Source organism: Panthera pardus, unplaced genomic scaffold (assembly GCF_024362965.1).
Source record: "Panthera pardus isolate Hobbes unplaced genomic scaffold, ASM2436296v1 HiC_scaffold_2, whole genome shotgun sequence".
Classification (NCBI taxonomy): domain Eukaryota; kingdom Metazoa; phylum Chordata; class Mammalia; order Carnivora; family Felidae; genus Panthera; species Panthera pardus.
In genome coordinates, this window is record NW_026526765.1 from 75,370,310 (window position 1) to 75,382,658 (window position 12,349).

At 37.0% G+C, this 12,349-nt stretch overlaps 2 protein-coding genes across 19 annotated transcripts in view; one reads left to right on the plus strand and one right to left on the minus strand.

Moving 5' to 3' along the window:
- Window positions 1-6,018, plus strand: part of GIN1 (gypsy retrotransposon integrase 1) — a 79,276-nt gene extending 73,258 nt beyond the window's left edge. For all 4 annotated transcript variants that reach the window (XM_019450609.2, XM_053907177.1, XM_053907180.1 and 1 more), the window contains one exon: window positions 5,765-6,018. The gene's annotated coding sequence lies outside the window, so the exon portion shown is untranslated. The remainder of the gene's footprint in view (window positions 1-5,764) is intronic.
- Window positions 1-12,349, minus strand: part of PAM (peptidylglycine alpha-amidating monooxygenase) — a 157,618-nt gene that overhangs the window by 40,379 nt on the left and 104,890 nt on the right. For all 15 annotated transcript variants that reach the window (XM_019450602.2, XM_019450601.2, XM_019450593.2 and 12 more), the window contains one exon: window positions 3,376-3,505. In XM_019450602.2, the coding sequence (XP_019306147.1) occupies window positions 3,376-3,505 (130 nt within the window). The remainder of the gene's footprint in view (window positions 1-3,375; window positions 3,506-12,349) is intronic.

A 12,349-nucleotide genomic window follows, 5' to 3' on the forward strand; every position in this document is an offset into this window, starting at 1 on the left:
ACTGAAAGAATTCCAAGTGATACAACTTCCAACTTTCCTTTCCACTCCATGTGGAAAACTTACTAATTGTACAAAGGAAACAACTTTTTAACACCTAAAAATAAGGGGTAAAGCCCATGGTTTAGTTAAGTGGGTATGTGATGTGAGTCTTGCACAGTGGAACCAGAACCATAGCTGAGATAAATAAAAGAAAGGCCAGGAAGCAAGATTTGACAGCAGTCTGGATTTTAAGACTGAGACCCAGGAACAGCTGTTACTGAGGCAGGAGCTACCCACCTCCTGCTGGGACACATTTCAACTTGAAAAGAGCTCTAGCTGTGATGCCTCCCTAACACCAGGACAGACCGCAGGCTCTTAAACATTTCATTACATCCTTCTGATAATAGGCATTTCTTATTGCAGCTAGAAGAAGCTTCTTAAAGTAGCCATATTGTAGTCAGAGATGGACAGGAAAGAAAATGGAAATCAAATACTGACAGGGAGTGATGACCACCTTTCAGGAGGTCAAGTGGTTTATTATTAATTATTATTATTATTATTATTATTATTATTTCAGTTTGGTTGCCATGCTTATTTAGCATGGTTAAATAGAAGAGTAAGGGGGTGATCAGGGAAATCAGGTAGAAATGAAGAGTAATACTACTTATAAAAAAGTTGATATGATGATATCAAAGAGCTTTGGGTACTAAGTATTAAGTACGGATTATTAATATGAAGCATGCCTAATAGTTAAAGAATGATCACATCCTAAAAATTAGGGGACACAGAGTGCTTAGTTTTAGAGCAAGTCCTGACCTTAAGGAAACTACAATTTTGTGAACATGAGAACTATCAGGATGAGAAAAATTCCAAGGAAGATTAATACAGGATTTCTCACTACTCTATTCAAACAGTGGTAGCAATAAGAATGCAATTTCCTCCCAATGTTTAATGTCCATTGTCTCTCACCAGTATATCATAAATTTTTCAGGAAGGTGCTGTCTTTTTCTTTTTACAATCCTTGGATATTTAATGAGGGAGAACAAAAACTATGTACTTTGCCTATTTTATATAATGCAGCTTATATATGAAGGATCGCTATGCATGACTGTTCAAAGAACAGAGCCTACAAATCCAAATCTATTTTTCTAAAAAAATAAAGAGTAATCCACTTCTAATTCTCTTCATGAATAATAAAGCAGACAGTGGTTAAAAGCAAAGAAGTACATTCCAGAAGAGAATTTCCTTGCAACCACTGACTGAAAAGGCTGCTAGAGGCCAATGGACACTACAAGAGAGACACAAGGAAAGACAGCTAACAAAATTCTTACACCTGAAAGATAAAGATGAATAAGAAAGAAGAAATAGAGATTTAATAAGTTAAATCAGCACATCTGCTCTGAAGAAGTCTTGCATTTTTAACAACACCCTTTTGTTGGTGCCATTTATCGGGATAAACACACCAGGGCTTTGGCACTGAAGCTGGAATCTATTTGCACATGATACTGGTTATCTAGATGAAAGCTAGATGCCAGGAAAAAGCAGTTCTTGAGTGAGGACTATCATATAAGTCACAGAAACTGTTCTTATGTGGCTCCTATTTCAGTGTTTTGTCATCGTCTCCCACCCCAAGCTGGCCTTTACTGATCCCTTCTCCTGTGAAACTGTTCCAGCCTCTGCTGTTTACTTGGAATGAGTATCACATTCAAATGGAGACTTGGACTTTATCCAATTTAGCTTTAGCCAGCTGAAACAGTATCAATGGGAGAAAATGATGCTGTAATTTTCTCCTCTGGTAAAATGTGGCTAGAAATCCATGCAGAAAATGTAGCAATATTCATTAAAACGAAGAATATGCTACAATGAATAGTAATAGTTTGCTTTTAAAAGCACTTGTTAAAATACCATTAGATGTTCAATAATGACTGAGACGATGTAACAGAGATGTATGAATACGAATATTGAGTTCGATTGCTTTGAACTCTGAAGTGATTCCTTTCTCAGATTCCATTTTCAAGTGTGACAACTGGAGAGGACAATTACACAGTAACCAAACTACCAATGTATTGTGAAATGCTGAATGAGTGCCATCTTGACCTGCACAAAGAAAAATACATACACGTTTGTGTGACAGAGCAGAGTTAGCACCAGCATAAGTATAATCACTATCTCTGAAATTAGAGGGAAAAAAACAACTGAACTATATATGTAGGCTCTCCGTTTTCCAAATGAGACCCTACAGCTATACACTTGAAAGGAGAAGATTCGTTACAGTTAATTGTTAGTTTAAGATTCACCTTCATATGCACATTTGTGATAAAATAAATGAATAAATGGATATTCATTACTCAGGAGAGTTGAGACCAACCTTTTAAAAATGTCATCATGTGAATGTGCTCACAATCCTATAAAACGCAATATTGCAAAGTGGGCAACTGGGCCAACCCTGGAGTCAGATGAAAAGGAAGTGAAGCTTGGTTTTGCCATTTTCTAACTCAGAGACGTGGGGCAAAACACTTACCTCCTCTTGGTTTCATCTGGAAAATGTGAATGATGGTGATAGTAACAGTGCCCAGCTGTTGTAAGGTGATTTAGGTAAACATTTAAAACAGTGACAGACCCACAGTAAACAATAAATGTTAGACATTTTTAGTCAAAATCCTTTTAAGTAGATAGTGGAAGGTAGAATAAAAGGTTGGAAAGAGAAACCCAAAGGAAAAGCAGGGGAATTAGTCCTCGTGTTATTCTTAAGTCTTTGGTGCTCATAAAAAGAGAAAATTTGAGTGATAAAGTTAATCTGTATGAAAATATGAAGTCAAGCTACTATTTCTATACATGTGGTGGCTAAACTGGTTCAACCATAATCTCCAGAAGGTTAATTGTTTTCCCTGCTGTGCAGCAGTCTGATGGAAAAGGAGAGTCCAATGGTCTTAAAGTGGTTCTTTATGCAGCATGCACACGGAAATAACAAAGTGTTTTCTTGTAGTCAACTAGTAACTTTTCTTAGTTGATCATTTCTCAGGATGCACTTTCTTTGAAGTCTTGAAACGCCTCAGCAAATGTACTCTCTTAACTGCCTTTTAATATTATCCTCCTTAAGAATGTGAAGGTGGCTTCAAGGACAAGGGAAGAAAATGGTAAGTAGGCAGAATCAGATTGTCATTGTCTTCTTTCCATCAACTAGTTTGTGAAACTACTTTAATTGTTTTAAAATGCCCAAGACTTCCTCTCCATTACTTATCAGAGTCATGCATTAAAAGGATAAATATGGTTTGCTCACAAAAATCAAGTTCACAAAGAACCTTGGTAGTTCTCTTACTATTACCCTAGTTTAACAAAAAGTGATGCATGCCAAATTTATTTTCATTTACACCCTGAAGGAAAAATATTACTTACTTTCCATCCCAGACATGGTCACCTCTGTGGAAAATCACCAGGTTATTCTTAGGGTCCAGAGCCACCCCAGAGACCTGGCCTGGTAACAGGTATACTCCAGGCCAATCCAGTGATTCTTCGACATGGAAATCTATAAGATAAATACAGACATTTGGTGTAAAAAGGAAAGCTGTATAACCTCATGAAGATGCACAATGGTTATAAGAAACTCATGCAGTAATGTCACTAGATGCAAAGAAAAAAAAAAAGTCAAGCCGTGCTCTAAATAAATAAACCACATGCACATGCCGAGTAGCTTCCTGAGCTATGAAATGAAGTGACTGTGAATTTGTTTGGGGACCGTATGCCCTCTTTTCCTCTTGGTAACATGCCTATGAAAACAGCTTACCCGGAAGTCCTTATAGAACAAATCTGAGACTACTTTCTTCTTGACATGATTATTTAAAAATAGTATGTTTGGGAAATAAGACCACATGGATGGCATCATTTTAATACAGAGCTTTTACGTGTGAATCAATAGCAAGCATGGGCAGTAAGCCTGTGTGTGTGTGTGTGTGTGTGTGTGTGTGTGTGTGTGTGTGATCTGACTCCTGTGTAAATTCTAGATGTTCAATAGACACAAGACCCTATAATAAACCATCGCTAATTATATCGTACAAGGAATCTATATAAGATACCAATCTCATTTCTCTGAATGTGAGGGTTCCTATAGCAATGGGAATGGAGGGACACTCTCTTTCATGGCTTATATTTCACTGTTTCCTGACACAAGAGAAGGGAAACATAACAAACTCTGTGACTCTCAAGTTATTCTGATTTCTAATCAGAGTACCTTTATACTTAGAGAATACCTGCATTTATTTGTGTTAGGCCCTTTTATAAACATGCTTATGAATAAAGAGGTATGATGTATGAAGTAGCTGTACTGACTGAGGATATAAAGTTATGAAGATACTGTGAAATCAACTGTATCAGTTCCATATTTCTTTCCCTCTCGAATACTTCAACAGAGATGCCGAGAGGTAGAAATGCAGCAATTCGAGTCTCGTTTCTCCTTCCCATCCTCTGGAGGATGTGGCAACATGCAGTGAAATCCCTAGAGACAGGCATTAAAGACTGGAGGAAGAAAGGAAAGCACAGGGCTTGTAGGATCAGCTTATGAAAGCTTGAGAGCATGCTGGTATGAGAATCAACACTTTTGAAGTAATTTTCTCAACTGTACTTAAGGAAATAGTACTGCTTCATTCAAAGTCTTTTTACCTCTGCACATTTAATTTTTTTCTTTAATAAAAATTAAGAAAACAGCGCAACTGAATGCCTAGGTCAGTTCTGCCTACAACTTCTGCAGAAGCATCTTCAAGTATTCACTAAGTGTATTGTCTATGTAAGGCATTGCTAGATTCTGGGAATAAAACATGGCTTTTGGCCTTGAAGACCTTGTAGAATAAAATGAGAAAAACAGAAACCAAATACTTATGACACACTGTAGTGATGGAACACAGGAGAGGGCCCATAATCCTTCCTGGGGCTTGGCTGGGAGAGGGTAGGGTTAAGGTTAGACCTGGGAGATTTCCCAGAGAAATAAACACTTGTGTATGCACTTCAAGGTAAGTGAGGAGTTCACTGAGTGCAGAAGCGAGCAGAGAATATTTTGGTCAGAAAGATCAAAAGCGAGGATGTTTACAATTGCAGAATGTGTTTCAAGATCTTTAATCTGGAAAGGATACCTCTCTGTGTCCAGGTGGGGCTTAGGAGAGCAAAAGGCGGGATTAACAGACCTGGAGATCTAGTTTAGGCTGGAAAATATATTGTATACCATATGACAGAGTATGGATTTAACAACGAATGAATGTCAGTCTGAGCTGTGGTGTCTTGATCTATACGAAGATTAATTTTGAGGCATGCTGCAAGTATATTATTAGTATCAGTAAAGCACACAGTTTGGAATAATTTACTTTTGAAATATATTAGGGCCCATGAGAATGTCATTCTCACTCACGTGTTTTGATACGCCTTCTTGAGTTGAAGAGAAGGGGGACAGAGTTACAGCTGGCACGCTTACATTTGCAAACAATTCTGGGCACAGCAGTGGATGTGAATGGGGCTGCTCAGATGAATAACATTCATCATCTATCACGTTTGTCATAATAGGAAAAAAGGACGCAAATTGCTGCTACAGGCGACCGGTAGCCACTGAAGGTTTCTAAGCATGGGGTGGCATGATTAAAACTGTGTTTTTGAAAGTGAAATCTGGAAGCAGTGGTATGAGCATGACAATTAGAGATGTCTAGATAGATCAACAGATGGATAAATCATCCCCCAAAGAAAATGTTTTCAATTATTTTAAAGTTCTCAGGTTGTATGTCATTCACTCCCATCTCCGTTACAGCTTGTCCATTTGGTGGTCATTGTTCTATGCTCATTCATCAGCTCCTGAAGAGTCCGGATGGTCTTCAAGGCAACCTTGAACCTCATGATAACACAGATATTTAGCTGCTTTTCATCAGATTCTCAGTGCCCGGAACTACTGCACCCAGATGGAACTTCTTGAGGGCAGGGATCGTGTCGTATTCACTATTTGTTGTAAAGTCTTAACACAGCACCTGGCTGCCTGTTATGGCCTAATAAATACACTAAACAGAATGCTGTGGTCCAGTCTACTTATTTATGTTGTCAACCAGCACTTAAGCACCCTTATAATCTTATATTTCACTTGTACTACCTCTTTTTACTCTCCACACTGCTGAAGACGTTAAGAGACTCAATAAAAATGCTAATTGGCTAATCATTTTTATTAAAGAAAATAAACAGATATGTTTCCTAGAACATTTCTATTCAGTGGTTCATCCAGCAGGTACTGGAAGCTAGGTGCTCATGAAGGTCCAGAGATACTAATTCTGATAAAAAATAGATGCAGCGTCCAAAATAAACAAACCGGGACACATGTGAGTTTCATTAACTATTGGAAATATTGCATAATCAACTTTAAACTGGCTATGAATGACCCCAATTACCAATGACCTTAGATTGGTAAGCACTCAAAAGTCTGCTAAAAGCATTGACTGATAGGTTGTTAACAGCTTATTTTGTCACATATGAGAGTCCATTTGGTTGGAAATTTTCAAGAAGGAAAAATAGTGTAAATAGAACATATTATTAAAATGTATAGGTTTGGTGAATTTTCAAAACAGTAAAGGTAATATGTAAAGAAATATATAAGAAGAAATATATACACTGTGAGTACTGAGTCAATGCAAAGGAGAACTACTTTGTGCATCGCAAAATTTTTAGAGAGGTTATATTATTTAAAATTTCATTTAAAAATACCATCACACACTTTTAAGATTACCAACCCAAGACCTCAACATTCTTAGGATCTAGGTCTCCAGGTTAAATAGAAATTGTAAAATAGTTACAGAAAAACTGAGTTCATGTCTCCTCTGTGAACATTAGCTCAGTTAATTGATGTTTTTGCTTCCAGTGTCACCATCTTTTTCATTATTAGGTGGTTAAAAGCTGTTCCCTTTAAGATTAGATGATCAAGATTCAAAGCAGTCTTTTAGGACTAGTGGTCTAGGTATATGGATGGAGTCAATAACATGTTTCTCCAATCCCTGCCTGTTGCTACATGAGAGTCATAGAATGTCAGAACAGTACTGGGTCATCCCAGGTCGTTTTCTCACTTCACAGGAAAGGAACTGTGGGCTTGGGCCAGACTTCAGTTGTCAATGTCAAGATTGATTATTTTCTAGACCCCAATTAAGAAATATTTCAAATCCTTATTAAAGAAATTACATGATAAAATATATTTGGGTTCTAACTTAAACCTAACTTTTTCAATCATGGAGAAGTTAAAAATTAAGAATTCATATTTTTCTTAGCTTTCATTTAAGAGGCGATTCAGTATGTGACTAATGTTGTAGCCTTTCAGTTTTAATTTGAATATTAATACAAATTTCTTACGCATGACATCTGGCAAGCCATTCCCAACTCTGTCAGCTGCTCTAAATTCAGATGTCAAATAATAGGATTTTTTCAGAGGAATTCTTGCACTCATTATAAAGGTCAATGTGCAGCCTCATATTCTATATATTTAGAAAAAAAGTTAACGACCTTCAGAAAAAAAATAAACATTACTATTAAAATTATATCAATAAATCACTAAGAATTAATGAATTATACCTTTCCAAGAAAGAGATTAATGTAGTGATCAATGCTACTTTCATATGAAATTATTAATATGCATTTAAAAGGGCATTCATTTATCTGTGTTACAGAAGAAATGACAGAATTAAGTTAAGAGAAAATCTAATTTTAAACCCAGAGCTGTGACTTCAGTGTTACGTAATTAAAAGATTAGTTTTAGTGAAATCACTAGATGACTTCAACAAGAACAAAATGTAATGGCTGCTTTTTCTACACTTGGGAATTCTCATCTAGTGAGGAAAGGTGACTTATTTTGGGCAGAGACTGTTACTCATCAGAAGTGTCGGCCATAGCGATAATTAACTGAAATCAGATGAGAAATGTTTATAACCAAGTCAGAAAGAAAACAAGGATTAAATTACAGTGTTTCATTTAATGAGGATGAAGTGAGGAAGAGAATTTAGACATAGGGGCCAAAAGCATTAGCAGAATTTCTTTTCTTTTTAAAATTTAATTGCAAATGAGATCTTCGACTTGGTCAAAATGTTTGGATGCTGACTGAGAAAGTATGATCAAAAGTAATCTACACCAAGAGTTACTACAAGTGTAGATGAGATGACGGGATGATTGGAAAAAAACCTGTCATCATGCTTCCCTCCTGCATGCCTGCCTTCCTACCTCTCTCTCTCTCTCTCTCTCTCTCTTATCTATCTATCTATCTATCTATCTATCATTTTATATTATTGTGAGGCAGAATAACAAAGTGATTAAAACCAAGACTTGAGCAAATCTTGGTTCCTTCAGCTATGGCACTTTAGGCACATGACTTAACCTTTCTGTGCCTGTTTCTTCCTCCCTAAAAGGGTTTATAAATAGGGTTGTTATGGGGATTAAATAAGTTAATGCACCTAAAACACTTAGCCTGGCTCACAGTGAGAGCTATGTATATGTTTGTCTTTATTAGTCTCCTTCCCTCCAGGGATGAAATTTCAGCCAACTGAATGCCTTATTTTACCTGGTAATTCTATAAGATGTGAACCTAGAGGTAAGCATATGACTGAAATATAGACTCTGAGTTGATTAAGAGTCTGTGAATACTTTGATAAGCATCACACACATGCAGATACTATTTTCTGTTCACAGGTATACAATACATGCTGAACCAGGCTTCCATATGCTAGCAATAGCATTCCAATCAAATCTGCCACTGAGAATATAGTTTTAAATTTATTTTTCAGTGAGTGTGGTTTCCAGAAGGCCACTAGAATAAAGACTAGGATTTTGTTCCTATCCTACGAATATTGTCTCAATATAAATATCAAATTAACGGTAAAAAAACAAATGATGTTAGGTGTAAAAATGAGTGTATTTGCTTCTCAGTTTACCTAGTCGAATATTTCCACACTGTACATCATGTATCACAGGAAAACGTCAAGGCAGGTCAATGTAAGTGATCAGAGATTTGAGAGCCACACACTGCCATTACGACAGAACACTGCCAAGTCATTTTCTGAATTTATCAAATTAGAGTGCCAAATTTTACAGCTTTCCTACACTTTCCAAGAAAATTCTCTCATGGGTGCTGCTTAAGTTATAGTAATTAACATTTACTCCTATTGCTTTGGTGTTTAAAATTTTGAAATCCTAATCCGACATGATGTTAACGGTGGCAATTATAATCATATGTATTGTTAATGTATTACATTTATTTAATACTTTGTGTGTGCCAGAAACTGTTCAAAGCCCTTTCCATGCATTACCTGGAATACATGGAAGTATTATTTGACCCTCACTAAAACCCTATGAGGACTGTACTGTAATCATCCTCATTTTTATAGATGAGAAAACTAAAGCCCAGAGAATTTCTTTTCTAATTTTTCCTACGGACCACATAATAAGTGGTGTAGTTAGGATTCAAAGCCAGGAAGTCAGGCTCCAGAGTCTGAAGTGATCCACAGCATACAACCTGTGTGGAATGGTTTTCAGATTTTATTTTGGCCAAATGCAGAACTGTTCTGGGGTGAGCTGAATCGTGTGTGCGCAGTGCACGCATGTGTGTGTTGTATGCATGCATGTGTGTACGTTGTGTGGAGACTGCAGCTATAGCTTCCTATGTGAGGCACGTCCTTTCCAAAAATAGCTGCAAAACCTCTGTGCTAGTCTAGCTACACCTGTCCGGGAAATTTCCCTGTTTCTAATGTTGTTCTCACAACTGTTGGGACAAGAGTTTTCAGAACAGACTCACCACAGGTCATGAAGACAAGACTTAGAGGTGCTAGTTGTGGATATTTGCGCTCTTAGAGACACGCTGAAGACACAATACTTAACCATCTTGTTCTCGGGAATGCTAAAGGCTTCATAGAAAAGATGGAAGATGTCATTCTGGTTGTGCTCTTCATGCAGCTGTGTCCAATGATGCTCATCCCATTATGAGGTGGGGATTCAAGTTTAAAGGCAGCTGCCAAGGTATGGAACTAAGCGGAATTCAGACAAATCTAAAAGTCCACAAAATGGTGTTTTTGAAACCATGAGGTAGTTCTGGGCCTACCACATATAGTCACATCCAGATTTTTGAGCCGATCCAATAATTTCACCTGTGATCTCTCAAATCAGCTGGATGGGATACATTACTGTATTGTAGTTCCAAAGTATGGTCCAGTCAATGAAATCCAAAGTGCTGTGGCATAAAATGCTCCTGTATTGGATTGTGCTAGTGCCATGAACTGTGGACATTAGAACAGAGTCCTAAGTGGAAGCCTCCAGCTTGTCAGCAGTTATGGCCCAGAGCTCCAGGGAGGCATATCTGAACTGGGCGAACAAGTTAGCTCAGTGTTTTGAGCAAAACTGTAATGAAGTGTAAAGAACTAGGAAGTGTACATTCTAGTTTTAAATTCAGTTATAAAGTCCAAGTTTTAAATTCAGACTCTGTGACCTCACTGAAATGGGTTAACTTCTCTAGGCTTCAGTTTCTTCATTTAAAAATTAAAATAGGTCTCAAAGGCATCTGAAATGAGTAGGAGCTATAACATTAAGCAACACCATAGCCTCGCATTTTTGTTTGAGTAATAATCTCATATGATAAACTACCTTCTTCTTTGAAGGTAATATAATTCCTTACAGCAAATTAGGCATTTAGGGAGACAGTTAGTTCCTCCAGACTATTATAGGGTCCCCTTCTCAGCTTTGTCTGAAGTAAAGAAAAGGCTATGAGAACAACAATGGGAGATTATCCATCAAATTTATCCCCCTTGCTCATACCCTGGGAAATATACATGAATTAGACTACTAATGTATTTTACCAGGGTGTTACATGCTAATAATGCCTACTTTCTTTTTTTGCAAATGGAAGTTTCCTGAGGATAGGGCATTCTCTGGCTTACACAAGGGAATGAAACATTTTCAATTAAGGTTAGGTTTTATATTGTGCTATGGTAAACAGTGACAGAAGGGTGAAAAGAAAAAGACTTTCAGAAATAGCTTACCTAAATATGAATTTTGCTATTTTACATTTAACGTTTAAAAGGTTTTTGAATCAGAGTAGTGAAATAACACTAAAATAAATCATTGCAGAAAGGAAACACAGGCACATTTTCTTTCTATAATGAGGATCTGTGCTGTATGTTTCTATGACTCATCATTTTATTTAATTCAGTGACGTTTACCCACATATTTTAAATGAAAGGAAATTTCCTGACCCAGATCCTGAAGCAACATTTTACTCCTGGACACTGCCATTTTGACCACCCTATAAGGTATGAGATCTGGCAAGTAAATGTATTTGGGGTATTTTAAATATTTCTTTCTTAGAAAAGCTAACTAGGTTTTAGGAATACAATGCCCTAAGCCAAACTATGATTTTTACATGCATACTTATGATACCTATAGGTAAATTATAAGAACCACATTATTTCAAATCCAGGGTAACAAAGAGAAGTCATGGGATAAAATATATTGCAACTCTAACATTTCGCACTTGAATAGAATTGTACTCTTGCCAAAGAAGCCCTTCTGCCTTTTATATTTTCATGTCGTATGGGTTACCATTTGCTGTCCTTAATATAGAGGTTCAGAAAGACACTCAAGTCTGTCTATGAAATGGATAGGGACGTGATAAACTGCAGATTTTCTAGGCACCACCCTTGGAAATGTCAATTCAGTTGTTCTTAGGTAGTATTCGGGAGTCTAGATTTTTCATAAGCACCTTAGGTGAGGTGATTCTAATGCAGTGGAGTTTAGGAAACCCTCTTGAGAAATAGTTTCATTAGATAAATTTAGGAGTTAGAACAGGGCTGACTCTGTTTAAGTATGAAGATGTAAAAAACTGAGTCCCAGTACACCCCATAGAAAGTATTAGACCAGACCCAATGGACAGTGCTTGAAACTTCTGTGTGAGCAAAAGGCACCACATGCTTTTTTTCAATTATAAATAAAAATCAGCTGGGTGTTGAATAATTTATGGCTTACTGCAAAGCTGTATTTGAAAACACCAAGCTGGCAGCCTGAGCCATTCCAGCCCACGCATGGACAGCTGCCATGCACCCATATCTGTTACTTTTTTGGAGATTATCTCCACATGCTGTATTATCTGGCTTTCCACATTAGCAAGTAACATGAAACACAATCAATATGAAAGAGGCCACAATACAATTAAAGACAAAGATGAGGCATCTATAGCTTGCTGGTACAGAAACCTGAAGGGAATAAGGTATTGTCCTCTAATTATGGAAGCCATAACCAGAGGAATCCTGGTTAGAAATAAAGATAAATCTGATAGTTTCTGAGTTGCTGGAGGTCCCCTCAGGAAAGAAAAAAAAAAAAAAAAAACTAA